The following is a 27,653-nucleotide window of genomic DNA, read 5'->3' as shown; positions in this document are numbered from 1 at the left end:
CTGGGACGGGGAATGGTGGTGGGGGGCGCTCGCTGGGAGTTGGCGAGGAAGAAGTGGCTGGTGCTGTTGCTGCCTCCTAGCGTTCCCTGGAAGGTGCATGGAATCTGCCCGGGTCGGGTGGAGCTGTGGGCACTGTGACCTCACAGAGCAGGTGGGAGGGGGGCAAGGGGTCCGCCCAGTCTCCAGCTTGGCCCTGGAATTTCCCCTCGGATGAACCCATTCTGACCAGCTTTCCACTTTTAACATGGGAAAATTGAGAACTCAAGACAGGAAAGATTGTGCCAGGGCTTCAGGGGCTGGGAAGGGGCGAGAGCTGAGGCTCCAATATCAGGCTACGCTTTTTCTTGCTCGCAGACTGCTTCCTGCCCAAGCTTCCCGGACTTGCCACCTTCCTAGGTCGTATGTGAATGTGTTTTGTAATGCTGAGCTTCTCATTGGTAGATATTTTGCATAACACAAAATAATGTATATGTGTTGTTGTTTTAATAAAGGTTTATTTTTTACTAGGGAAAAATAAAAGCCTAACAGAGTGGAAACGTCTGGCTATGTTTTTTCTGTCATCTCGCCTGTGAAGAGCCTATTTAGATTGTGAAACTAAAATGAATTCACTTTTGCCCCCTGGTGGCAGTTGCTTAAATTGCAGGCTAAGTACCAGTGGTTAGCTGAATAACTGTCGGCCAGAGAGGCCCATGGACTGAAACCTGAACATGTGAATGTTAGGTTACACAACAAAGGGGAATTAAAGCTTGCAGGTGGGATTAAGGTTGCTAATCAGCTGACCTTGAGAATAGCCTAGATTATCCAGGTGGGCCCCCCCAAGGTAATGATAAGCGTCCTTATAAATGGAAGAGGGAGGCAGAAGAGGAGAGAGAGAACAGCGTGGGGAGCACGCCGTCCAACTTGTTGGCTTCGAAGATGGAGGAAAGGGCCATGAGACAAGGAATGAAGGCAAGGAAATGGATCCTCTTCTAGAGCCTCTAGAAAGGAATAAAGCCCTGCCAATACCTTGATTTTAGCCCAGGGAGACCCATTTTGGACTTATGACCTCCAGAACTGTAAGATAATAAATTTGTGTTTTAAGTCGCTAAGTTTGTGGTAATTTGTTATGGCAGCAATAGGAAACATATACAGTACCCACAAGAACATTTGGTGAAGGGGAAGCCCTTAAATGCTGCCACTATAATTGTTACAAGAGCTTTCAGTTGTACATTCATTCATTTACTCATTCAGCAAATACTTATTAAGCATCTGGTATGTTCCAGGCACTGGCTACAAGGGTGAGCGGAACCAGCCCCCATCCCTGGGGATGAGGGTGAGGTGGTTGGCAGAACAGCTTGCACGGAGCAGTTGCCACTGAACCGTACTTGCCATGGCTGTAGGGAGGAGGGGCTGATGAGAATCTCCCTCCTTTGTGTCTGCTGGCTGTCCACCAGTGTCTCCTGAGCTGGAAATGTCGAGAAGAGGAAGTGTTCACGCCGAGAGCAAACACTGAGAGTGGCTTTGGTCAATATTTGCGCCCCTCTCCACGGAGTCTGTTTGCTTCAGCTACAGTGAGGGCCAGAGGGTTGGTCTTCGGCATCAGTGGACCCACTGAGGCCAACAGGAGGATGTTAGGGAGTGCGCAGTTGGCCATAGAGTACGGCAGGCGAGCACGGGCTGGGAGGCAGGGCTGGCCATGTGAGCTGTGACCTCTCAGGGGAGAGCTCAGTGGTGTCTGCGGACTCTGTCAGCTCAGTGGGCACGAGTGGGGACCCAGCACAGGGTGGGCCTGGGCTCTGTGCTTGGCATTTGGGCTGGTGTGGAGTCAGCGGGAGCCATGGAGGGCTCTGGAGTAGGGGAGGGCTCTCCTTGTGGCTGTATGCCAGGTGAGCCATGAAGAGAAATGGAGGGGCCTTGCCTGCAGTCACTCCATCACCTCTGGTGTGCACGTGTATGTACACACACAAACACATATATGTACCCCCCAATACCAGGAAACAGTCCACCATACACATACACACACACACACACGCCCCTAACACCATACACATACAGACCCACAGACACTCAGTATACAAGCCCACGTATACATACTGTACACAAGACTCCCCATACCTGCATGCATGTGGGTTCATGTCAACAGGCTTATAACAACATAAACCAAGATGTCAACATGCCCCTTTCATGCACACACTCACACGCAGACACACACTTTCCTCTGATGCCAGTAATTATGACTTAATATACATGTGTACACATAACTATGCACACACAACCACACACACATATAAACACATACATAACCCTCATACACAAGTATATACAAACTCCTTCACATGCACACACAGTTCCTTGGGCCCCCTATAGCAAAGGCAGAGCCTAGAGTTTAGAACGCAGAAAGAGATGATGGGCTAGCTCCATTGTGAGTGGGGTGTGCATTTGGAGAGAGGCTGGGTGTTAAGTAGTAGGACTGGGTCATGTAAAATAAACACCCTTGTCTGTTGCCCTTTGAGTTAGGGCTCAATGTCTGATGGGGATCAGGGCTCAGTCTATGACAATGGTCAGGGCTCAGCATGTGACCAGGACCATAGCTCAGTCAATGACTGGGGTTGGCACTCAGGTAGCCTCCTGCCCTTCCTAAAGGGATCGTGTTCCTGGAACAGCTTGGAGGCAGCAGGCCTGAGACGTTATTGTAGCCACCCCCCTGACGTTGGGCATCCCGTTCCTCCTGGGCTTCATCAGGCCTGGCTGGGTGAAGAGGGGACCCTCCTGGGAGCAGCCCTCCTTCCAGAGATCTCCTGGCCTTCGAGGCCCCAACGCTGCCCAACCCCAGGGTCTTGCAGTGGTTGGCAGCCGGGCACGGCTACGTGGCAGCCCCACTGCACATATGAGATGAGACACTGGCACAGGCCATGTTTGCAGGGAAAACACTCACAACCGCAAACAAATCTGCCCCTCCCCATGTCTTCCCACCGTGGAGCCTCATAAGGCAGCTTCCACACCTGCCTGGGGCAGAGGAGGGCTTGGGGCTGAGTCCACCACCCAAGGTAGGAATGGGGCCGGGGCTGGCACTCCTCCAAGGAGGAGCCTCGACTTCTCCATCTGTTCAATGGGGGTACTGCTACCAACTGCCTTCTGCAGAAGGGTCCATCTCTGGTCCTGCTGTGGGACTTTGGGCAAGTGCCACCTTGCTGGGCCTCAGCGAACCCACCGGAGCAGTAGCCCCTTGTTCCTGCCTAGCTCTCTCTCCCTGAGTCAGACAGGTCTGCCCACTTGGCTGGGTTGGGAGGGACTGGAAGTTCATGTGAGATGCCGGCTTTCAGGACATTCCTTACCTGGCACAGGATGAGATGAGGACAGGGGCCACCCTGGGTCCTCCCCTGGCTGGGTTTGGACAGCTGGACACCAGCTGGACACCAGCTGGGCTGTCACACCGGGCTGGACTCCTGGCATCAGGTGACATAGCTGTGGGCCTTGGGGTGGTGGGTCTGGGCTCTCTCTGTGGGACAGGGAGCTGCCCTCAGTCTCCCCATCCGGGAGTCTCACTGTCCCTCTCTGGTATGGCTCAGGCTCTGCACCCAGCCCACGTTTGCTGTGTAGCCTTAGGCAAGGCCATGTCTTTTCTGGGCCCTGAGGCCATTTCCAGACCAGATACCCCCGTGGTTCCTGATGAAGCCCTATGCAGAGGTGCAGAAACTGATGTGTGGGGGTCTCTGGCAGGGCTGGGATCACCTCTCAGGGCTTGTGACCTCCGGACTGAGGTGCGGTTCGAGCAACCCAGTGGGAGCGTGGTTCTGGACAAGCTCCCTGATTCCTGTCCTCACACCAGCCCACAGCTCTTGGGGGCCGCGGCCAGGAGCGCCATGGCTCGGGCGTGCGGGCTGGGCCTGCTGCTGGCGCTGCTGCTGCCCATGGTCAGCGCCTCCATGCCGGGCACCGTGGTCAGACTCAACAAGGCGGTGCTGAGCTCTGGTAAGAGACCTGCCGCTGGCCTGCCCCGCCTGTGTCTGTGCACGAGCGGGTGCACGTGGATCCGTGTCTGTACGTGTGTGTACAACCCTAAATGTGCGTGTGTATCTGTGAACTCAAAAGGCCCATGAGGACCCGGATGTGTCCCTGGCACCCCGCCCCCCGACAGTGCCCCACGCAGTGCCCCTCAACAAACATGTATTAAATGAATGCAGGGGTGGGAGTGTATGTCACGTCCACTCTGTGTGTGTGCACGCGTGATTGTGCGTGTAGGTCAGTTTGTGTGGCCACTTTTGCTTGTGTGTGTCTGCATGAGTTTGGAAATTCACTGCGATGTGCCCACGTAGGTACTTGAGTGTCGGGGAGGGCGCCTAACCGTGGGCATGTGTGCATGTGCCATGGCCTGGATGTGTGTGCAGGTGTGCTGCACACCTGGGTGAACAGGTGTGCGTGGGGGGTCTGTGTGCACATGTGTGCTGGGGAGAGGCTTGTCTGGCACAGCCCTGGAGGGAGCGTCCTAGATCCCCACTGGGCCCATAGTGAGAACCAGCCCATCTCTGGGCCCCTCTTGGGTGAGGCCTCTGTCCTATGTCTCTGCTCCATCTTTCCTGCCCCAGGCATCCCCTGGGGAGGGCACAATGAGGAAACCTAGGCCCAGGGAGGGACAAAAGCTGCCCCCACCAGCTGCCCCCAGGGAGGCTTTTGGGATCACACGGAAGCTGAGTCAGGGGGAGAAATCAGAAGCTGTTTCCCCCAAGGCCAGACTAAACTCAGATTGCAGTGTGAGGGACTCAGGCGAGACAGTAGAAGGGACTTTCAGTGGCCCAGGTCACGAAGCAGTGAGACAGTGGCTCAGGGAAGCAGCAGGGTCCCCGGGGTGCACACACAGCCTCCTGGGACCTTGTATCCGGGCAGATGGGCAGGCAGTGAACGGGGTCAGTGACCCGTGTTAGAGTGTGACTGTCACATAGAGCTGTGAACGGATGACTGCAGGCAGGGATGTGAGGGCCATGCCTTCCGCTGGCCACCTACCCCCTGCTGGTCCTGCGTGAGCCTCCTTTGTCTCCGGAGAGCCCTCCCAGGTGCACCTGCCTGTGTTTGTTTTCAGTGGAAATCCAGTGGGACGTCCTCGCCCCACGCACCCCTTTCCAAGGCTGGCTGGGCGGCTTCTTAAGAGTGTCCTTCCAGTCCCATCCCGCAAACCCCAGTGTTCAAGCCCCGTGTCAGGAGAGTGCTGTAGATGGAGTCCAGAGGCCTGGGTGTCTCAGCTCAGCCACAGATGGTCAGGCTGGAGAGGGCATCGGGAGCAGAGAGACCGCTGCCTTAGGCTCCGGGGCTGGGGAAACTGAGGCCCAGGGACTTTCCGGGGTGCCACAGTGAGTCTGAGCAGAGTTCCGGCCTCTTGAGCCCTCATTTGCTGCTCCCTTCCAGCACCATTACCTCTCATGTTAATTCCACTTACGTTTAATTGTTTAATGAGCCCCTCCCTCGGCCCAGCAGCGCAGGTGAGGGAGGAAGTCCAGGGGCTTAGGAGCCAGAAGCCTTGGCCCAGATCTGGCTTCCCCTTGCCAGGAGGCCTCACCTCTCGGTAAACTGGGCAGTACCTCCGTCACAGAATTGTGAGGAACAGCAAGGCACTCAGAACAGTGTCTGGCACAAGGGGAGCACTGTAGAAGTGATACCATTGTTATCACAAAAACAAATAGCACCAGTAAGAGCTAACGTTGTTGTTCATGGAGTCTTTACGAGGACCCTATGTGACGGGTACCATCATAATCATTGCAGATTTATAGGTGGGGAAACTGAGGCACAGAGTAGCCACAAAGATAGTGGGTAACAGAGCTGGGATTTGCACCCAGAATCTGAGGGACTCCAGAGTCCTCAGGCTCTGGCCCCCCAGGCCCCTCCAACCCCTACTCTACTGGGAAATGCTCCCTCTGCCTGGGGCCTTGGGGATGCTCCAGAGGAGGTGGGGTCCACCCAGAGTCTTGCAAAAGGACAGAGGATGTTACTGTTTTTGAGGAGGGGGTAGACAAGCAGGGTTTGGGGAGGTAGAAGTGAGAGAGGAAAGGCATGCCTTGCAGGGCCTGGTGTGAGTAGTGCACCCAAGGTGAGCCCATGGGGAGCCAACTGGCCTCCCATGTGCCCATGGACAAGCCCTCCCCTTGCAGCCTCTGAGTCCTCTCGGCCCAAGATGTGGGGGCGGATGGTGGGTGATGCGGTCTCACTCGGTGGCTCCCTGGGGCAGCCTGACCTCCCCCTGCTCTGGCCCCACAGTGTCTGAAATCGGAAAAGCCCCTCTCCAGCGGGCCCTGCAGGTCACTGTTCCGTATTTCCTGGACCAGAGTGGAGAGGGGCTTCAGCCCACCAGGTGAGTGCTCCCGCCCTCCAGATAAGGTGCCTTTGTCGCCAGGTGAGTGCTCCCACCCACTGGGGAAAATGTTCTAGCCCTCTAGATGAGTACACTGTCTACAGGTGAGGGCTTCCCTCACCAGGTGAGACACTCCCAGCCACTAGTGAGTGGTCACAAGAGGATTTGGGAGATGAGACCAAGGTGCGGACATGGGGGTCTGCTGCCTCTGAATTAGTAGATTCCAAGACTGTGGCTCCCGAGTCCCCAGGGCTGGCAAGACCCTCAGCTTGCTCCAAAAACTAGGCCCTGAATTTAAACACGAGTCTGAGCCTAATCTACCCACCCGTGCCCCCCGTAATGCATAGAGACTTAAAGGCAGAGGTAGGCAGTGGCATCTTGAACTCAGGGCCAATTGTCCCCATCCATGTGGGGACACAGATTCACTATTGCCAGATCTCTGGATTCCCAAGATAAGTCATACATATGTGTTTAAAATCTATCAAGTTTTGAATGATGGAAACTAATTAAAAATATTGAAAACACTGGGTGGGTAAAGAAGCAGCTGGCTTGGAGGCCCCCAGTTTGAGGCCCCTCGGGTGGGGCTGGAATGCTGCTCATGGCATGGTTGGTAATGGCGGAGAACTGGGAATGACATAATACCCAACATCGAGGATCCCTAAATGACCTGTAGTCTGGCCACCCAACGGACATCACGTGGCTGTTTGAGATCAGCACTGAGGGTCCTTGTGTGTAGATGTGGGAACACACCCAGGATGGTTGTCTAGTGAAAAGAAGCAGGTTCCAGGTCGGCCTGTGTCCAAAGGAGAGTGGTAGAAAGACGTCACCCAAGTGCTAACAGTGCGAGTGTTTGAGGGTGGAGTGTTTTTTTTGCGTGTGTGTGAGGAAGATTAGCCCTGAGCTAACATCTGTTGCCAATCTTTCTCTTTTTTGCCGAGGAAGATTGGCCCTGGGCTAACATCCATGCCCATATTCCTCTTCTTGATATGGGACACCGCCACAGCATGGCTTCATAAGTGGTGCGTCAGTGCGCGCCCAGGATCCGAACTCTCGAACCCCAGGCTGCCGGAGTGGAGCGTGTGCACTTAACCACAACGCCACAGGACTGGCCCCAGAGGGTGGAGTTTTGATGTGACTCTTAAAATTTACACCATTTCGTAGTGTCTGAATTCCTACTCCCCCTCAACTACTGTGCAGGGAAAAAAATGACTTTCATTTAGGAAAGAAAGAAATCATAGGTTAGTTGGGAGTGCTTAGCAATCAGAACAGGCGGCTTTAAAGGGAGTGAGTTTCCTGTTGCTGGAGGGCTACAAGCCAAAGCTGTTGACTAGAATGCTATAGAGGGGATTTCTGCCTTTGGTGGATCACAAAGTCTTTCTTTTCCCACCTTCCCAGTTTTCCAGACCTCTGTCAGAAACTAAAATCCCTCTGAGACCCGAGCAATCATCTCACCCAATTCCCACCCAATGCTGGGGTCCTCTCTGAGTCTTTTCCTTATTAGCTGGTTGTCCAACCACGGCTTGCATGCCCTCCTGTGTTGAAGAACTCACTACCTATTCCTCATCCCATGGTTCCAGTTGTCAGAAAGTCCTTCTTTATAACACCAACAGTGTGGACGTGGCTCAGAGCACCCTCTCCAGAACTGATTCCATGGTTTCACAGGGGTCACCCTGTCACCTCCATTCCCCCAACCCACAGGATCCAGATTCTGAATGTCCGTGTGTCCCGCCTCGACCTGAAATTCATTGCTGATTTGGGGGTACACTTGTTGGCAGCAGCCAATTTTACTTTCAAGGTCTTTCGGTGAGTGCCTCTCCTTTTCGGGGGCAGGAGGATTTTCAGGGATGCTCTGAGGGGCAGAGTGAGGGGAGGGGGTTAGCAATTCCCAGGACCTGCACTCAGGCCTCCAGACTCCCTGTCTAATGCCCTCCTTCCTGCCCTCCAGTGGAGGAGTGAGACAGGGAGAGAATTTCTGAGAACCCAGACCCTGCCCAACAGCTCTGCAATTGGGCAGAGTCGTTTCATTTCTCCAACCCTCAGTTTCCTCCTCTGTAAAATAGGCTGGAACTTGGCAGCACGGCTACGAGGGTGGCGGCAAATGGATTCATCGTTGTAATTAAAATTACGTCCCCCCTTTCACAGCACAAGGAACACAGTAGGTGCTCAGTACATGTAGCCATTGGAATTATTTCTGTGCATCAGTCACTTTACATGCTCTTAATTGTCAAACTATGAGCTGGGCCCTCAGAGGGATCTCTTATTTCAACTCCTCTGTCCTGACATGACCATTTTATGAGTGCTGACTGCCAGCCAGGCTCCAAGCAGGGTGTTTGCACACGACTACCTCATAGAAACTCAGCACAGCCCTGTGGGGTAGGGGCCACTCATCATATGTCCATTTTACGGAAGAGGAAACTGAAGCTGAGCTTGGGGAATGACCGGCCCAGGGTCTCGCAGTGAGAGAGTGCAGGGAGCCAGAGTTCCCGCCCATCCGCTGCGACGTCTGTGACCCTGAGTGGAGTCTCGGGGGCTCCAGGCCTGCCCGACGTGGGGCCAGCTCATGCTGAGTGGGGGTCCTGCCTGTGTCAAGTGGAGGGCAGGCAAGGGCTGGGGGGGTTGCCGGGTCTCCCATTGGTCAAGGTTGGCTCTGCTGGGTGGTGCCCCCGGGGCTCAGGACTGGCATCCCTGCAGGATCCCAGAGCCCCTGGAACTGAGGTTGCCTGTGGTACTCCAGGCCGACGCCCGTGTGGCCCAGGGCTCCATCGGGACCCCCGTGGTCAGCATCTCCACCTGCTTCTCACTCTTCGACAATGCCATCGCGTTTGATGGCAGTAACAGGTGGGTGCCTGGTGAGGGCTGGGCCGTAGGAATCCCAGACACCACGGCCGTTTCTTGAGCTTCCAACTCAAGTCTTTGTCCAATCATCACAAGGGGCCTAAGAGACCCCCAGTGTCACACCTGTTTTGTGGCTGAGGACACTGAGGCTCAGAGAGGGGCAGAGACTTGACCGAGGTCACAGAGTGAGTGTGCAGCCAGAGCCCATGTCCCCTCCACCCCCCACCCCGCACCACTTGACAATGCACACTAGCCATTTGCATCCCACTTGGGGAGGGATTCTGGGCTGATGCTCCTGTTAAGGCCCTCAGAGGGCTGCCCCTTCCTGCAGAGATGGGGCGTCTGAGCCCCAGGGGGGCAGGGACCTGCCCAGCTCTCCCCGTAAGTCAGGTGGCCACTCGTGTCTGCATCTACAGCTAACAGCAGCTCCCGCCTCCAGAGCTGTGTATGGGGCGTGTTCTAGCCCTTCCTGAGCATCGAGCATTGCCTCAAGGTAGTCTTAGGAGGAAGGTGTGAGTATTTCCCCATTTTACAGGAGAACAAAAGAAGGTACAGAGCGGTTAAGTGACTTGTCTAAGGTCGCACAGCTGACAAACGGTGAAGCCAGGTTCAGGCCCCCACAGCCTGACTAACCCCACTGCTTGTGAATCCCCTGCATTATGTCTACACCTTCCCCCATGTGGGCGGGGCTCATTGCGAGGCGGTTGAGCATTTTGGACCAGACTGTTACCCCAGAGAAGGGCTGGGTGTAAATCCATTCATATCTGTGTCCCACGACCACCCTGTGTAACTCACGACCCCTCACAGTCCTCACAGGCAGGGGCTGCTCCCGAAACGGAAGCCCTAAGGTTGATGGCATTAAAACCACGGATGCCATCCCCCCCGGCCCCGCCCAGGAGGCGATTCAGTGAGTGTGCGCTGTGGCTTGGATCAACGTTTTAGCAAACCAAGGGCCCGTAGTTTCCTAGGATCCCGGTTGAGAAACACCAACTTAGATCATCTCTCATCGTGCAGAGGGCACACTGACGCCCAGAGCCAGGAATGGGACTAGGCATGCCACAGAGAACTGGAGTCCAAGCAGGAAGCACCATTGCCTCACTGGGCTCAGAGTGGCTACAATGCCACAGGTCAAGGACGTGGCTGAGCTGGGCTTTTGCAGGGCCCTCTCTGTCTCCCCCAGGCCTGGCCCTGTTATCACTTCCAAACCTTGAGACCAATGACCTCTGCACTGAGGCTCAGTTTCTCGTCTGGGGGGACACTTGTGCCGCACTGTGTCCAGCCCGTGGCAGGTGTGGAGTGGGCGTCACTGGTCCCCAGCTGAGGGAGGGACTTCTCTCCCCGACTTGTGGCTTTGCCAAGTGGCTGGAACGTGTGGACCCAGTGCCCAGGACCTTTCTGTGTCTCTTCCTCAGCTCGACCCCCGCACTGCTGGTCCCACTGCAGCAGCACATCAACGCCGTCCTGCGCAACAAGGTGAGACCCTCCTGCGGACCCTCAGGAAGAGCGCGTCCGGAGCTCAGCAGGCGGGGTGAACAGACGAGGCGTTGCAGGCACAGGGAGCCTGGGATTTGTATTGCTCTTCTTTTTTTTTTTTTTAGTAGAAGGCCCTTCACGGGGCTCCTCCAATTTTCCCACGAGGGCCGGGGAAGAGGCTGGGTGATGGTCCAGGGCGGTGATGGGGAGGCACAAACGAGGGTGGGTTGGGGGGTCACAGAGGAGGGAGGCTCGTCCTCTCGGGCCAGCCCCAATTCCCTGCTGGAAGGTGGGGTGAGGGCAGTGCTTTCAGGGGCCACATGACTTATGAAAAGGAGACAAAACGAGAGAGGACAAGGGCATGGGCACCAGAGCCAGAGGTGGCCTGGGTTTGAATCCTGGTTCCCCTCCTTCCCAGCTGTGAACCTTGAAAAAGGCACCCAACTCCCCTCTGCCCCCAAGTCCACATCTGTAACGCAGAGAGAGTAAACGTCCCCTGTGGGCTGATTCCGGGGGTCGAGGGCACTAACATCCACGAGACGTTTAGGACAGCGGTGGCAGAGGGAGCACTGCTATTACCATTGCTACTTTTGCTCTTGTCACTAGCCACCTGTGGCTGATCTGGTGAGAGATGGTGCCCAGAGGCTGGGGTCCCACTGCCGAGGGGAGCCATTTCTCCATCTCTGCCCCTCCCACCCGACCCCACCTCCTTTAAGGCGCAGTAGCAGAGACCAAATCGACCCACTGTGTGCCATCCCATGCCCCCCGGAGGGCTTCAGCATTCCATCCTGCAGATGAGAAACCTGAGGCCCGAGGGCTGAAGGCAGAACAGCCTCGCCGGGCCCAGCCTCCCCAGCTCTTGACTGGACAAGGCTGTGACCGTCCCGGCCCTGCAGTCTCTCCTCCTCTGCCCCACCTCCTATCACACTGACCCAGCCTAATGTGCTTCTCTGGCTGCCCACTGTGCCCAGGAGAACTCCAGGCTCCCCGGCCTGGCTTGCTGCTCACTGCCCGCCTCCACCGCGGGTAGCGCCCTTCCGCCAGCTGGCCCTCCGGGCCCTGAAGCAGCAGACCCCCTGCCTCCACTGCCCAGGCCCAGCTGTGGCCACCTCTGCTGCGTCCCACCGCCCCTGTTCTTTCCTCGATGCTCATGGACCTCAGCTGCCCCTCTGAATCCCCAGTGCCCGGAGGGGGTGCCAGGAGATGCCCACTGGGTGCTGGAGGAAGGAAGAGATTGCAGGCCTTGGGGTGCGGGTTGGGAGAGGCTTCCAGACCGGGACCCTAGATCCCCCCACCTCGAGGGCCGTCCTAACCCAGTCTCCTCTGTGTCACCGCAGCTCTGCCTGAGCGTCTCCAGCCTGGTGCAGGGCCTCAACGTCCACCTGGGCACGTTAATTGGTGAGACCTGGGGGCCCAGGGGGAGGGGGCTGGGGCCTCGGACACCCTCTGGGCCCCCAAGACCCTTCAAAGACCCACATCTCTGCATCAGGGTCCACCTGTGGGAGGTCAATCCAAATTCTAGAATCAAGTCTTAAATGTTTAGGGCCGGCCCGGTGGCTTAGCGGTTAAGTGCGTGCGCTCTGCTGCTGGCGGCCCGGGTTCAGATCCCGGGCACGCATCAACGCACCGCTTCTCCGACCATGCTGAGGCCGCGTCCCACATACAGCAACTAGAAGGATGTGCAGCTATGACATACAGCTATCTACTGGGGCTTTGGGGAAGAGAAAAAAAAAAAAGTCTTAAATGTTTAGTGCACGTGCGTATGTTTGTGTGTGTGTGTAGGGGGACTACGCTCAGTTTGCTGTTGCCTCCTCCCCCACCTGGAGATTCAGACATCCCATTTTCCCCTGGTTTTGTTCCCATATCTCCCACATTTTTTGCCTGACTCCCTACCCCCCCGCCCCCCCTCGCCCCACACTTTCAGGGCTCAGGCCCTTATATTCCATTTCCTCCTGGATACCTCCTCCTGGAGGTCCCGCGGGCTCCTCTGACTCAGCATGTCCTTGACAGAACTCAAGCTCTTCTGCTCCCGGGTGCCCCTGCTCCTGTTTCCCTTCCAGGGGTCACCCACCATCCCGCAGGGGCCCAGGGTTGAGGCTCCCCCTCCTCTCCATCTCCCATCGGGCTCTTTCCACCTCTGATTTTTCCGGGGGTCCTCATTATCCAAGGAGTCCTAGGAGTAACCTAGGAGAAGGCCACAGTCCTAGGCTAATACCCTTAGAAGCAGACCCTGAGACGAGGGTTTTAGTAAGTGGTTCAAATGGGAGGTGGTCCTGGGGGCGCTGGTTGGGGAGGGGAGCAGTGAGGCCGGCGAGGAATGTGTGTTAACGAGCAGGCACTATTGTGGGAACTGGGGCTCCCTCCCATTAGGGAGCTCTTGGAGACTGAATAGGACACGCCTAGCACCCCACCCAGGGCAGGGCAGGAGCTGGGGTCTCTATCCGCCAACTCCCCTCAGCCGTTGGCCACCTCCCCACCGCCCTGCACACCTTCCTCCATCACGCAGACGGATCCCAGGTACTTGCAGCTGCTCGGCATAGCCCACTTAGAACTGTGGCCACAGTGGCCTCCTGAACAAGGCTCGATCAGGACTTCATCTTACAACACAAAACTAAAAGCTATGAAAGTAGGCTGACCTCATCTTCTTTTTAGCAGCATTTATCAATATTTAAGAACTACACTGGCAATGACCCACCCATTCCCAGGATGATCAAAAAATGCATCCTCTGTTGATTTGAGGGATGATATTTTCTTGGTGAGCCCTGAGCGTAATCCGGGGCTTCCTCTGTTTTTTCACAAGCCTGTTCCGAAGCTGCTCCTGGTTGAAGCACACTTTTCCTATCCGACGGCATGGCCTGGGGTTCTGGGGTTTCTCCCATGCCGCCGTCCCTGACTGTGGAGGCCAGAGCTGTGGACTGTGACAGCTGGACTTTGCAATCGGTTGGCTTTGCACTTGAGTCAGAGTTTACATCTTCCTCTCACACAGCGTGGGACGGGTGTGTGAGGGTGGGGGCAGGAGGCGTGGCAGCACGCTGGTGTTAGGCCAGGAGGGATGTCTGGCAGGGTCCACGTTTATCCCTGGTGGGTTCCTTAGTGATATTTTCATATCAGGGTAGCTTTGGCTTTCTTGTACAAACTTTTAACAACAGTCCTGTGAGGTGGCATCCTTATCCCCAATTTATAGACAGGAAGTCAGAGGCTCCAAGTCTAAAATCCTCAGCATGGTGCTCACAGCCTGCCATGATCTGACACCCTGGTTTTCTCCGATTCACACGTCCACTCAATGCTCTGCCTACACTTCACAGCCCAGCTCAAAGTCACCTCGTCTGGGGAACATTCCTTGATTTCCCCCACTCCCCTCACTGCCCTAACCCCCCTGCTACCTTAACAGGAGGCCCTGAGTAGCCAAGGAAACTGGACTTGGTATCCAAGAACATGAGTTTGAATTCTGGCCCTCTTGCTCACCTGCTGTGTGACCTTAAGGAAGTCACTCCATCTCTCTGAGCCTAACCATTCAAAAAATAGGGATCAAAATTCCTATTTCTCCTGTGTGTTGCTACAAGACAGTGCAGGTTAAGTGCCTGGCGTACAACAGGCTCAATGTACGTCCCTCCCTTCTTCCTCAGTGAGGTTTTCTCCATCAAGATGCCTTGAGATTGCCTTCATACCAAAGACCAGCTTTTGCTCTTGTCTTTGAGGAATTAAAGAAGTCTAGTAAAGGAAAGCTAAGTGTCCAGCCCCAGGGGACTGTTTGCAGGAGCCATGTACACCTAGAGCATGGGGCGACAGGAGCCGCCAAAAAGCCTGGTTTCCAGGAGCATTTAATCACCTAGCAACACGCCTGGCAAAATACAGTAGAATAAAAGCGAATATTTACCGTAGTGTTATTAGCCCCATTTTACAGATGAAGAAACTGAGGCAGTCTTCCTTGAGAGCTGTGCTCCTAACTAAGCTATGAGGCCACTCTGTAAAGAAAAAGAGAAGGACAGAAAGCTCTGTAGAGCTCCACTCCAGCTGTACTGAGAGAGAGAGAAAGAGAAGTTTATCTCTGCATAAGAAAATACTGAAAAAGAAAGAAATTTGAGATTCTGGGTTATATTTTTCCATCTTTTAAAATTTTTCTATACTTCCACAATGACTATGTACTATTATTTTAAAATTCTTAATGTTTTTATTCATTTTTAAAACACACAGTGATTCACCCTTTTTAGTGTCCAGTTCTGTGAGTTTTGACAAATGCATGCGGTTGTGTAACCACCACCACACTCAGGATACAGAACATCCCACCAGCCCCTAAAATCCCTTTGAGCTGCCCCCTTTACCCACCCCAATCTTAAACAACCACTGATCTGTAGAAATGAAATCATACTCTATTGCTTTTACAATCATAAGAAGTTTCTAAAATATTAGGGAAAATAAAATTAAATACAGAAGAGAAAGAAAATCAGACAGAAACCTGAATGGACACAGACACAGACACCACACAGACACACACACAGACACATACATACACACAGACGCACACACACAGAGACACACACAGACACACATATACAGACACACACAGACACACACACACACACCCAGACACACTCAGACACACACACACAAACACACACACAGACACACACAGACACACACACTGGAACCTTGGTTATCCAGAGCCTTGGGGGGAGGAGCTGTTGCTAAGCACTGGGTTTTCCTGACGGTGGGGTTTCCTCATCTGCCACGCCATCTAGCTGTGTCCAGGGGTGTGGTTCCCACAAGTGACTCACCCTTTCCCACCACCCCACTCAGAATCTTCTGAGCCTTGAAGGAACCCACCTTAGAGGAACCAGGCTCTCAGCTGCGCCTCCCTGAGAGGGCCCTAAGAGTCCGTGGGGGAGCCGGACTGCCCTCTCCGCAGTGAATGGCCCCAGGGGCGTGTGCCTTTTGAGTTCCCGTAGGAGGCAGAGTGATTCGGTGGAGGGAGCGTAGCTTTGGAGTCAGGGGGACCAGGTATACGATCCTGGGCACAGCTGAGCTCACTAAACTGGGTGTGTGTGTGAGTGTGTATGTGTGTGTGTGTGTGTGTGTAAAGTGGGCTCTTAACCTCACAGGGCTGTGGTGAGGATGGAACGAGACAGTGTAAGTCACATGTCTGGACCTCGAGAAACGTGAGCTCTGTGCTTTTTCTGTGGTTCCTTCTTCCTTTTGTCTGGGGTGTTTGTGCCTAGAGTGACACTTATCTTTCCTTCTAGTTTGGGGTCTCTAGTCTTCCACTGATTGGGAAAGCAGAAACCCACTGTTAGAATTGTGTCTAAACTAAGAGTCGATAGGCTGTGAGTGGTTGAACCTTGGGTGCGTGCACTTTGCAACTCAAATTTGCTGGCTCAGAGGCCTTTTCCTCCCTTTCATTTCTTGGCCTGGCCTGGTTCACCACGGCAGTCAGATAACTGAGTTTTCGGGATAGATGAGGCATTGGCAGATAATGCCAAGCATGCCGACTTTTCCTCTTCATTCTGGGCTCATTTAGGCCTCACCCCTGTGGGTCCCGAGTCGCAGATTCGCTACTCCATGGTCAGTGTGCCCAGCATCACTGACGACTACATCTCCTTGGGTCTCAACGTAAGTGCCACCTTGTCAGCCCAGAGCTGGGGTCTTGTTGCCTCTGGGGTCCTTGGTGTCCTGGAAGATTCCTAAAGGAGCAGGGGAACTGAGGGGAGAGGAGCTGTAATGGCATTCTGGGGGGAGCATGGCACACAGGCAAAGGTTTGACGCTGGACAACGTGTGGCATCTTGGGGTGGGCAGCATGTCAGAGCCCAGGTTCTGTGACAAGTCACCCTCTATTGAGACCCTGCTGCTTTTCTCCCTCTCCCCCCTCCCCCCAGGCTGTTCTCTTCCTGCTGGGCAAGCCCATCGTCCTGCCCGTGGATGTCACCCCCTTCACACTGCCACAGCATGTGGGCATCGACGGTGCCATGGCAACCGTGGGCCTCTCCCAGGACCTGTTTGACTCTGCCCTCCTGCTGCTGCAGAAGGCTGGTGCCCTCAACCTGGACATCACAGGGCAGCTGGTGAGGGCTGGACCTGCTGCCCAGGGCACGTGGGGTGGGCGCACCCTGTGGCCCAGCCTGGGGAGACCCCACAGAAGCCAAATCGTGGGTGGGTGGGAGAGCTGGAGCTTTGGGGCCACAGGGTGGCTGACACAGGAAAGGTTAGATGGGGGTCGTGGGGAGGCAAGAGGTTGTGTAGCTTGGGGAGCGGCTGCCCTAAAACCCATCATGGTGTGGGGGGCTGATTTCAGAATTCGGATGACAACCCGCTGAACACCTCCGTGCTGGGCCGGCTCATCCCCGAGGTTGGTGACATTTCTGGCCATTCCAGGGGCTGAGACCAGGAGCGGGGTGGGAGGCTCTCTGGGCTGTGGGATCTCTGCTGTCTCCTATCTGTCCCGCGTGGGGTTCGGCCCCTGCCCTTATGTCTGTGTCTCCTCCATCTCAGGATGGCCCCTCCTTCCGCCCAGACATTACACCATCGTCTCCTCGCTAGGCCTTTGCCTAAGCAGTGCCCTCTGCCTGGAGGGCCTTTTCTGCTTCCTTTCCCTTAACCATCTTCAAGACCAAGCTCGGAGATCACCTCCTGCGGGAGGGCCAAACCTGTGTTCTGGTCCAGGGGCCTCCTTGAGCTCCCATGGCCCCTGAACTTCCCTCCCTCCCAGCACAGATGGTGCAGGCTGTGCCTGTCTCCACACCTACCACCCTTCGGACTGGGCATCCCCGAGGGCAGAGGCCTGGGGGGATCCACCCCTGTGCCCAGTCATGTGCAAACGGTGGCTTGCTCGGCGTCTGAGGAATGGGGAGAGGAGAGCCCACCCAGCCTTTGCCCCCAGGTGCCCTCCTCTCTCTCCCCTTCTGCTTCACCAGGTGGCACGCCAGTTCCCACAGCCTATGCCTGTGGTGCTCAAGGTGCGGCTGGGTGCCAAGCCCGTGGCCACACTCCGTGCCAACAACGCCACACTGCAGCTACAGCCTGTCGTGGAGGTCCTAGCTCCAACCTCCAACTCGGCTTTCCAGTCGCTCTTCTCCCTCGATGTGGTGAGTGAGGTGGGCTGGGTGGGGGTGGCCAGGAGTGTGGGTGACTCTCAACACCTCACTTCCCCCCACACTCGCCTTTACTGGCTTGTGGGGGGTCCCCAAGGGCAGGGTCCTGGTCTGTCTTATTCACACTGTGTTCCCAGTGTTCCCCCGGCTGCTCCACAAACACCTGAGTGAGTGGGTGCATGGGTGGGAGGCAAGGGTAGCTGGTGACCAGTTGAAGGCTCCCGTGTGGCTCTGTGCCCTTTGACCCTGCTTTCCGTACACACCCAGGTAGTGAACCTGAGCCTCCAGCTCTCCGTGTCCAAGGTGAAGCTTCAGGGGACCACGTCTGTGCTGGGGTGAGCAAGGCCTGCTGGACCCAGCAGCCTCAGTGTGTTCCTCTGTGCAATGGGCCCAGGACCATCCATCATAGCATCAGTCAGAGGAGCCTGGGATGCAGCAGAGGTGGGGGCACTAGGCCCTTCCCTAACCCTCCTGCTTCTCTCTCAGGGCCATCCAGCTCAGCGTGGCCTCCTCCAACGTGGGCTTCATTGACGTGAGTATGGAGCTGGGGTCTCCAGAGCCGCCCTCACTGGGTGGGGCAGGCCTTGAGCCCGGGGAGGGGCGCGTGTGCTGTATGTGCCACCCTAACCAGGCTTCCTCCCGGGTGCTCAGGGACAGCGGTCAGTCAGCGGGGACAGTCTGTCTTTCCCAGGCTGACTGGCTGCTGGTCAGCCGGTCAGTAGCCTCAGTTCCTCAGTGGGGTCACTCAGTCGGTCTGCCCATCACTCTGCCTGTGGTCGATGACTCATTAGCCCAAGAGTCGCTGAGTCCCCTGGTCAATTGGACATGCAGCGTCCGGCAGGGTCAGCTGCTCCTTCAGTCACATGACGTGGCTGGGCCACCAGCCGCCACACATCCGTCTGTCGGTTGGCCCATCAGTCAGTATGTCCCATCGCTCTATCCACGGTCAGTCCATCTGTCCGATGGTCAGCGCCAAGAGGGCAGCCAGTCACCTGTTGGTTGCACAGCAAGTGTCAGTCACTCAGGTGCTGGTCTCAGCCTCCCCTCAGGCTCGTGGCTCCTGGGTGCCTGGTGCTCAGAAGGCTGCCCCAGCCCGGGGGAGCTGGGCTTTGCTTGAAGCCAGGACAGGGGTGACCTGCCCTCCCCCTCCCCTGTGCCTCTGCCATCTGTGTGTCTGTGTGCTCATGTGTGGCCGCCTGTCCCTCTCTCCCGGCCTCCCTGGGGTGGGCCTATGGTCCCCCATCTCCCTGTCTCCACGGCTGTAGACGGATCAATTGCACACACTCATGGGCACTGTGTTCGAGAAGCCTCTGCTGGACCACCTCAATGGTGAGCTCTGCCTTCCACCCCAGTGTGGACCCTTGGCCCCCTCCTGCCCTGCACCTGTTCCAGGCTTGATCCCAGTCCCCTTCCCACCTCCCAGGCTCGGAGGCTAAGGGGGTGGCCTCTGGAGTCCAGCTGCCTGTGTGTGTGTCTGTTTAGCAGCTGTACGATCTTAGTTAAGTTCCTTTCTCTCCCTGAGCCTCAGCTTTCCCTTCTGTAAAGTGGGTATAATAACATTGGCTCCCACCTCCTGGGTGTCTGTGGAACTCAGTGCCACAATGCACATGAGGACATCAGCACAGGGCTGGCTCCAGGTGGTGCTCCGTGACCGCCTCCCGGCTAAACTTGACTTCTCCTTTCCACCTGCAGCTCTCTTGGGCATGGGGATTGCCCTCCCCAATGTGGTCAACCTCCACTACATCACTCCTGAGGTCTTTGTCTACGAGGTGAGAGCCTTTGGGTGTGATCAGAGGGGTCTCCCCCACCCTTGGAAGGAGGCTGGACTCAGTGAGGCAGGGGGCCCTCTCTCCTTCCCTCCCTAGTGCAGGCAGCAGTGTCTCAGGTCAGCCAGGCCTGGGGCTCCCCCTGCTCCTGCCAAGACCACACCATGAATCCTTAGCTGCAACGAGATGGAAAATTCGGGATGTCAAGAGACATTGGTGCGAGGGGTTCACTCACCCTTTAGTCCTCATCCAATGTCACACGAGGCCACACTCAGGGGATTCAGGCCTTCCAGTGTCCCATGATCTGTGCGCTGGGAGAGGCACGGCCCTTTGGTGTCGGGGGAGGATGGCCGAGGGGCTCCTTCCAGCTTTGTACACAAACCCCTGCAGGCTGGAGGGAGGGAGGGGTTCCTGGCCCTACTAAAATCGCTTTCCCTGGAGCAGAAGCTGTGGGCGCAGGGTGAAATTCAGTCACCACTGCCCCGGGTGAGATCCTAAACTTCCTTGTTTCACCTGGGATATAAAAGCATAACATTCTTCCTAATTCATGCAGCTAGACATACATAGGACAGAAGCTTAATCAAGATCCCTCGAGCCCATCGTCTGCGTGTTAGTCACACCCCCAGTGGGACTCGCTGGTGTCTTTCCAGGGAGGATGTCCTGGTTGCTTAAGAACTGTGGTCCTACGGCAACTGGGTGACCCACCCCCGCAAGAAGGAACAACTGGCACATGTCAGAGCCAGGGCTGTTACCATGAATTTCCCCAAGACCCTCCCCAAACAGGTGCGGTCAGGGCTGACCCACATTGGCACTCACAAATCCTGCCAACTGGATCCGGAGTCAAAGGTCCCTAGACCAGCGCTGTCTGATAGAACTTTCTGAAAGGATGGAAATCTGCACTATCCAACGCAGTAGCCACTATCAGCCACTGGGCATATGTGGCTATTAGGCACTTGAAATGTGTCCACTGCAACTGATGAGCTGAATTCTAAATTTTATTTAATTGTAATTAATTTAAATGTGATTAGCTGCATGTGGCTAATGGCTACTGTATTGGACCACGTATGAGCTGCACACAGGCAGGAACTGGGTCTGGCTTCTTCTCTGCTAGGTCTCCAGCATCTGGCACAGGCCTTGGCTCATGGTAGAGGCTCAGTGAAGATTTGTTGAATAAATGAATGAATGAATGAAAGATCAGCAGGCCCCCGGGACTTTTCTGCAGTGCAGTGTAGGGGGGGGGCGGTGCCTGACTCTGCTGGGGAGACTTGGACTTGGAGAAAATACTCGATGGTTCTGGACTCCCAGTCATAAAACAGCAATGGTACCAACTGTGTACGGAGCATGCATCAAAGGCCAGGCCCACGCTGAGTGCTCTGCCTACGTGGTCTTCCTGCATCCTCATAGCAGCCTTGAGAGGTGGGTGCTGTTACCAACCACAAGTGACGGAGCAGGAAACTGAGGCCCAGAGAGGCAAAGGACTGTCCTCAGGACACACAGCAAGAGTGGCAGAGGATGAACTCAGAGCCAGGCTAATGGGGTGGCTGGGGGTCCTACTGGTCCTCGTGTGGCCTCTCACCTGGCCCATGGTTTCTTTTGCCCTTCAGGGCTACGTCGTGATATCCAGCGGACTCTTCTACCAGCGCTGAGGCGGGACCACTGGGAGGGCTAAGAGTGGGCCAGCTTGCTGCTCTGGGGAACTTCTTGTCTCAAGCCACTTGGGAAACTGAGGCAAAGCCATACTTAGTCATCACTAGCAAGCCGGACGGCCCAGCCAAGCTGTTTAATCTTCACTGAGAGCCTGGGTTCCCCTCCCTCACTTCCCATCCCTTCTCTTCCCCTTCCTCTCCCACCGTTCCCTCTCCTCCCCCTTCCCTCCTCCATCCCCTTCCTGTGGGGAGCAGATCGCTCCTCCAGACTGTGCAGACCTGTTCCCTCTTGCATTAAACATCTTGTCTTCAGCTGCAACTTCCAGCCAGGCCCTGTGAACTCTTTGCATACCTGAGGCCAGTGGCCTGCATGCAGTCCGTGGGTCCTGTCTGTCCCTGGAGCCACCAAAGCCTCCTCGGACAAGATGTGGCCACATCTCTGTTGACCATATCTGTCGAGTCCATCACCTCCTTGCCCAGGGGACTCATATTTTGAAAGAGGACCCTGGAGCGCAATACAGACAAGTTGAGAGTCACAAATGCCATGGTGGCACTTTAGGCACCGTGCCCTCACCTGGTGGCATTTCTTCTCCTCAGTGTCACATCCCATCTTATTCCTGGGCCTCATGATAGCCCTGCGAGGCAGGCAGGCAGGGTGTGGAGTTCCATTTCACAGATGCGAGGACTGAGGCCCAGCGAGGAGATGGCTGCGCCCAGAGTCTCAGAGCTGGATGGTGGCAGATCCCCAGGACTGCGACCTTCCTAGCATCCAGACAGAAGGTGCCCACTTCCCTCTTCCATTCTCACCTGCAGTTTGTCCTTGGGTCACGAGCCTCAGGTGACAGGGCGCTCACTGCCTTCTCCAGCAGTTTCTCACCTTTGGTTCACTCGGGTCACGAGCAAGTTTCTTGCTTGAGGGAAGCGGGATCTCCTCCTGGGCCTCACGGAACATGTCTAATTCCTTTTCCCTCTGAAAGCTCCCCAAACCCGCGGGTCACATACAAGATGGCCCGGGGAGACCGAGTGATGCAAACTCTGGCTAGCTGAAGCCAGGAGCTTTTCTTCCCCGAGAAGCTAATGTCTTAGCCGGACACAGTATTCCTTCCTGCCCAGATACACAGGATTCAGGTTCTGTTCACGTTTTCTCGGGGAGTAGAAGGTGCCCGACTCTCCACCGTCAGTAAGCAAAGCCTTCGGTACAGTGTGACACTAGCCTCCCCCCTACAAGGGTTATGGGCTCATCCCTGAAGTCGCAGTGTGACAGGCGCAGGGGCCTGAAATAAGCCCAGAGCCTTGGTGGTGGGGAGGAGGTGGGGGTGGTGCTGAGAGAGCAGCAAGAAGAAGACCATAAAATCCAACCCCGTGATTTAGCTCAGGACGGCATGGCTTTTAATTAATTCATTAATCCTACTTTTATTGGGACTTAATATAGGCTCAGCCCAAGGCTAGGTGGTTTGGAATATGGGAGACAAAAGTTTTAAGACATAGCCTCAGCCCATAAAGGAAACTAATAATCTAGAGAAAGAGCACGAGCTCAGTGCGTAGGGCCCGTCCACTAAGCAGTCAGTCCAGCGATCCAACCACCCTTCCTTCCTTCCTTCCACCCACCCATCCACCCTTCCATTTATCCATCCATCTATTCATGTACCCACCTATCAATCCATACACCACCTATCCATTTGTCCATTCATCCATCCATCTGTCCATCCATCCATCCATCCATCTGTCCATCCATCCTGTCATCCACACATCCACTCATTTATCCAATCACTTTTTCCAACCAGCTAGGTGTTTGTTTGTACCCATGATACACCCGGTTCTATGATATATGTTCTTTTAAGAGGAGGGGGACAAAACGCCTAAGTCAACTTCCTACCCAGAAGGAAGCCATGTTCTGCCAGAATCCCAATCCCTAAGGGACACCACTCAGCCATTCAGTTAGGAGCCTGCTGGCTGCTGAGAGGGACAGATGAGTGTAGCAGTCTGCGTCCAGTCAGAAGACAGAAACACATAGTAGCTCAAACAGGGAAAGTTTAATATGCAGAATTGTTAACTATGGTGAAAGAGTAACTATAAGCTAGAAGGAAACTCTTTATGGTATTCTAGGGCTGGGGGAGAGGACCTAAGGACGGAAAAACTTGAGAGGGCTCGGGCCTCACTGGAGAGGGTGCTGTTCAGCCTACTGGAGAGCAGAGAAGTTTGCTGGTCTGGCCAGGTGGCAGCTGGCCTGGAGTTGCTGGGCAAACCATAGGCAGCTGAGACCTTCAGAGCCCACGCGCAAGCAGCATGGGGGAGGGGGAGAGGGGAGGGGGGAGGAAGGGGGAGGGGGAGCTCTGGGGAGAGGTGGGGCTCCGGCTGGCAGATGTAGAAGCTGCTCCGTGTGTGGCTGTGCAGGGCACTTACAGAGCGAGTCCGGGCACCAGCATGGCCAAGAGGCCTTCAGGTGGAGAGGCCAGAGCTGCGGGGGGTGTGGTAAGGCCTCGGGTCTCTGTTAGGAAAGGGCTGCAGGAAAGCCTGAGCCCAGGCTGAGGCTGCCAGGTTGCAGAGGGACCATGTACCCCAGGAAAGACTCTCTGTTTCCTTAAAATAATTTTATTTTTAGGGAGCTTGCCACCTATCTGGCCTTTGGAACTTGGTTGGGACCACTTTACTTTGAACTTAGGGAACAGGGGATGGGGTGACTGCCCTTATTCCTCCCAGAATTACTATTATTATTCTGCCCCCTCATCGTAAAGAGGATAAAACAGCAGCCCAGGGAGGCTGAGGGAGCCGCCCAAGGCCACACAGCTTGTGAGGGCAGTGACCGGGACTGGGCCCCAGATCCCTGAACCCACGCAAGGGGGTTCCTCCAGCTTCCCCCACTGCATGACCTTCCTGCCTCCCCCTCCCCCCAATACCCAGGATGGCCCTGGGGGAGGCAGGGAGGGCCAGGTGGCTGGAAGCACACTGGGGTGGATTTGCGTGCGCAAGGAGGCGAGGCCTGCCTGTCCCTCTCTCTCTGAGGTGGGTGGATCCACAGGGATAAAATGATGCTATCTGTAGACTGGCTCCTCCAGATCAGGAGGGAGACTGGCTGGGCTGACCTGGGTCCTGCTCTCACCCTGTCCCAGCCTGGCTTCAGCCCTGCTGACCTCAGGCCGGCACTTGCCCCCCTCTGGCCTTAGTGGCCCTGTGTGTACAATGGGCACAGTAGCTTCATGGATCTTCCAGACCCATGGGCTCCCTGTGGGGTGGATGAGGAAAATCCCAGTCCTCCAGCCGCGACCCCGGGACTGTTCATCAAGCACAAAGGCCCTCCAGGGGCCCCAGCCGAGTCTCCCTGAGGGCCTTCTGGAGAGCAGAGCAGAGGCTGGCCACCTGAGGCCTGGGTTCCAGCCCCAGCTCTGTGGCTGGCTCGCTGTGTGATCTGGGGTCACCCTGCCTTCTTTGTCCTCCAAGGTTGGACCTGGAGAGAAAGCCCCCCTGCGTCGTTACACTTACCACCTCGCAGTATCTCCTCCAGGAGGGTCCCTCTGAGGATCCCTTGCTGGACCGTTAGCCCCTCCTGCCCGCTGTGAGTCTCAAAGGACCCAAGTTCAGATGGTCCAGCCAGCGTCTCCCAGGCCTTCGCACCTGCCGGCCCCCACCTGGAACACCTTTCCCTGCCTTGCAGAGCTGGCTCTGCTCACCTCTCAGGCGTCAGCTCCAATGTCCCCTGCTTCAGGGGTCTTCAGCTCTGACAAAAAACCTATTCTTCCCTCCTTACCCTGTCCCTCTGGTTCAGTGGTTGCCACTTCCTATATTGCCCCAGGAATGATCTGGTGCTGTGGTTGTTGACTTGTGGACCGCCCGTCTTCCCCTGAAGGCTCCAGGAGCCCTCTCAGGACGAGAACCCCAACTGGCTTGTTTGCTGTGGCATCCCCAGCACCCTGCACAGGTCTGGCACACAGTAAGTGCTCAATAAATGTTTGTGGAAGGAATGGATGAGTGCCAACTGTGTGCCCAGCCTTGTGGGAGGCCCTGGGTCTAGGCGAGGGGGCAGTGCGAGCCCTGATGCCAGCTCTGGCGACCACATCCCCTCCCCAGTGCCCGCCCTGTGCAGCCACCCAGGCTCCCTAGCCACCCCCGTGCTCTGTCCTCCACACTATTTACATTGGAACAGACTGAAGGGTCACGTGAGCATCAGGACTCTTGTTCTTCGGGTCTCTAGATAACCATCTGGGCCTTATCAAACCCTTAATTATCCAAGCAGCTAATCAGGTTCCTGAATATAAGGGCTTCCTTGTCCCAGGGTTGGGAGGCAGGGGTCAGTTGTCTGCAGGCTGTCCCCAGTCTCCACAAGGTAAGGACAGGCCCCACCTGTGGAACTCTCCCCAGAGAGCGTCTTACCCAGTCCTGCCACTTTACAGATGAGAACGTTGAGGCCCAGAGAGGGGAAGGGACTTGCCTGAGGTCACACAGCAACCGGGTGGCAGGGCCAGGGCTTGGATCTGTGTCTGACCCCCGCCCAGTTCTCCCCACTTGATGGGAGGCCACTGGGCATGGCAATCTTCAGCTGCTCTAGGACTTAGGCAAGATCAAGGAGACGGCAGATCTGAGAAGCCTCCCAGGGCTCCATCTGGGGCCAAGGGAAGACCAGGGAGGCCCTGATTTGCAGGAGCTCAAAGCTGAGCTGGGACAATGGGGTGATGGGGGCATCCAGGAGCATTTGCCAGGCAGAGAGAGGAGGGAAGATGGAAGGAATTTCCAGATGGAGGAAAATGTGTGAGTAAAGGATGGGGGCAGGGGTGGCAGGAAACACTCGTCCTGGGTGGGATGGATTAGGTTGACAGTCAGGTTCAAACTGTGGGCACTGGAGGTTGAAGCTGGGGGCCTTGCGGGTTGAAGGAGGGCTTCCTGGTGGAGGAGGCAAGGGCTGAAATTAGGACTTGAGGGATGAACAGGTTATGGATGGGTGGAGGGAGGGACAGCTCAGGCAACAGCATAAGCACGGTCAGAACAAAACCCTGGCACGAACCGTTTGTCCCAGAAACACCCGCATGACCATGTTACCCCGAGCCATTCATTATTCTAAGAGGGCAAGAAATCCAACCCATGTGGCCTTAACACCTGGCATCAGTTCTGGCCTTGGAATTGGGGGGCTAGGGTGGTGCTTGGTCTTGGGGCTCAGGCTTCCCAATGAGAGATGGGGCTGGGGCCGGAGAGACCTTTCCCAAGCCCCTTCCAGCGCTGTGGCCCTGGCGCTGACTTCCACAGTCCCTCTGGGCCTGCCTGTGCCAGGCACACACCCATGGCACATGTGTGTGTGTTCATAGCGATTGAGGAAACACCAAGATGGGTTATTTTCAAGCCCAGATAGACATTTAAAAACGGAATGGGATAAGAGAGAAATGGATCACACTTCCATTTAGCAAATACTGATGGTAGGCTTGAGTGGCCTCCCCTGGCTTTTTATACGCTGACTCCTTCCCGTCCTTTAGGTCTCAGCCTAAATACCTGCTTCCCTGACACCCCTCCCCCTCCTCGCACACACACTGTATCCCGTTTGATGGCTTTAAGATTCAAGAGGAGCAGTACTATCTCTGTCATATGAACTTGTAGCCCAGTCTGCCTGGCACATAGCAGGCACTCAGTGAATGCGAGTTGAATGAATGAATGAATGCGTGCATGCGTGCAGGTGTGGGCTCAGACTGGGGAGGCGGGCCCCCAGTAGGTCCTACCTCTGTTTGTGGATCAGTGGAGCCCTCTGTGGTCGAGCCTGCTGGTGGCAGGAGCCCAGCTGGAACTCCCCTCTCCTGCGGCACAGGCCAGGCCGTGGCCCCTCCTTGATTCCTCAGCCACAGCTCAAACAGGAAGTAAACGCTTGGCCTCTGGTTGGTCTTGGTAAGTAGGAGGGAGGGATTTCTGGGGACCTAGGGGTGGGAGGGGGCTTTCCTGGGAACCTTGAAGGGTCTGGGGTGGGAGGTCCTTATTCAGTTCTCTATTCACTCACTGGCCGGAGACCCTGGGTGTGTGCCTCAGTTTCCCTACTGGTGAGGCGGTGTCTCAAGGGGCCTTATGGGGCTGTGAGTTGAGATTTCCGGAAGTGAGACCGCACTGGAGGAGGTGCAGGGTGCCGTTGGCTGGAGTGTCAGGGTAGGGGGTGCAGAGGGTCCCCCATTCCCACACTGCCCTGGGTGTTCCCTGAACCTGGACCAGGCTGGAATCCCCTCCATGGTCCCAGCATTGCCCGGCCCTGAGCCACACTTGAACTCATGAAAAACTGCAACTGAACCTCCCAGCAAACCCAGAATGCAGACTGGTCGGAAGGCATCGTGCCCACAGATGAGGAAACTGAGGCTTGGAGGGGGAGGGATGTGCCTTAGAGAGAGTGACTCCAGAGGCCCTGTGTTTCATCTGGACACTCTTTGAGACTCCTCTGGAGAAGGCAGTAGTGAGGTTCACTGAGCTGAGATCATACAGGGGGCCCAGTCTGCTCTGGCATGGGAGGTGCCAGGGGAATCAGGCCTGGTGGACTGCACCCATTTCCGGCCCCGTGGCACAGGTGGAGCC

General features: G+C 55.9%; 1 protein-coding gene across 1 annotated transcript; it reads left to right on the top strand.

Moving 5' to 3' along the window:
* The first annotated feature begins 3,842 nt into the window (after positions 1 to 3,842).
* On the top strand, positions 3,843 to 21,122 carry BPIFB2 (BPI fold containing family B member 2). The gene is made up of 15 exons (XM_058562934.1): positions 3,843 to 3,951; positions 6,226 to 6,319; positions 8,018 to 8,122; positions 9,011 to 9,157; positions 10,567 to 10,627; positions 11,965 to 12,025; positions 16,143 to 16,234; positions 16,499 to 16,684; positions 16,915 to 16,968; positions 17,534 to 17,704; positions 17,978 to 18,045; positions 18,197 to 18,242; positions 18,976 to 19,039; positions 19,403 to 19,479; positions 21,081 to 21,122. The coding sequence occupies exons 1-15, from the start codon at positions 3,843 to 3,845 to the stop codon at positions 21,120 to 21,122; spliced, it is 1,377 nt and encodes a 458-aa protein (XP_058418917.1).
* Positions 21,123 to 27,653: the final 6,531 nt, after the last annotated feature.

The sequence above is a fragment of the Diceros bicornis genome, chromosome 19, assembly GCF_020826845.1.
Source record: "Diceros bicornis minor isolate mBicDic1 chromosome 19, mDicBic1.mat.cur, whole genome shotgun sequence".
NCBI classification, from domain to species: domain Eukaryota; kingdom Metazoa; phylum Chordata; class Mammalia; order Perissodactyla; family Rhinocerotidae; genus Diceros; species Diceros bicornis.
This window is presented reverse-complemented; position numbering and strand designations above follow the sequence as displayed.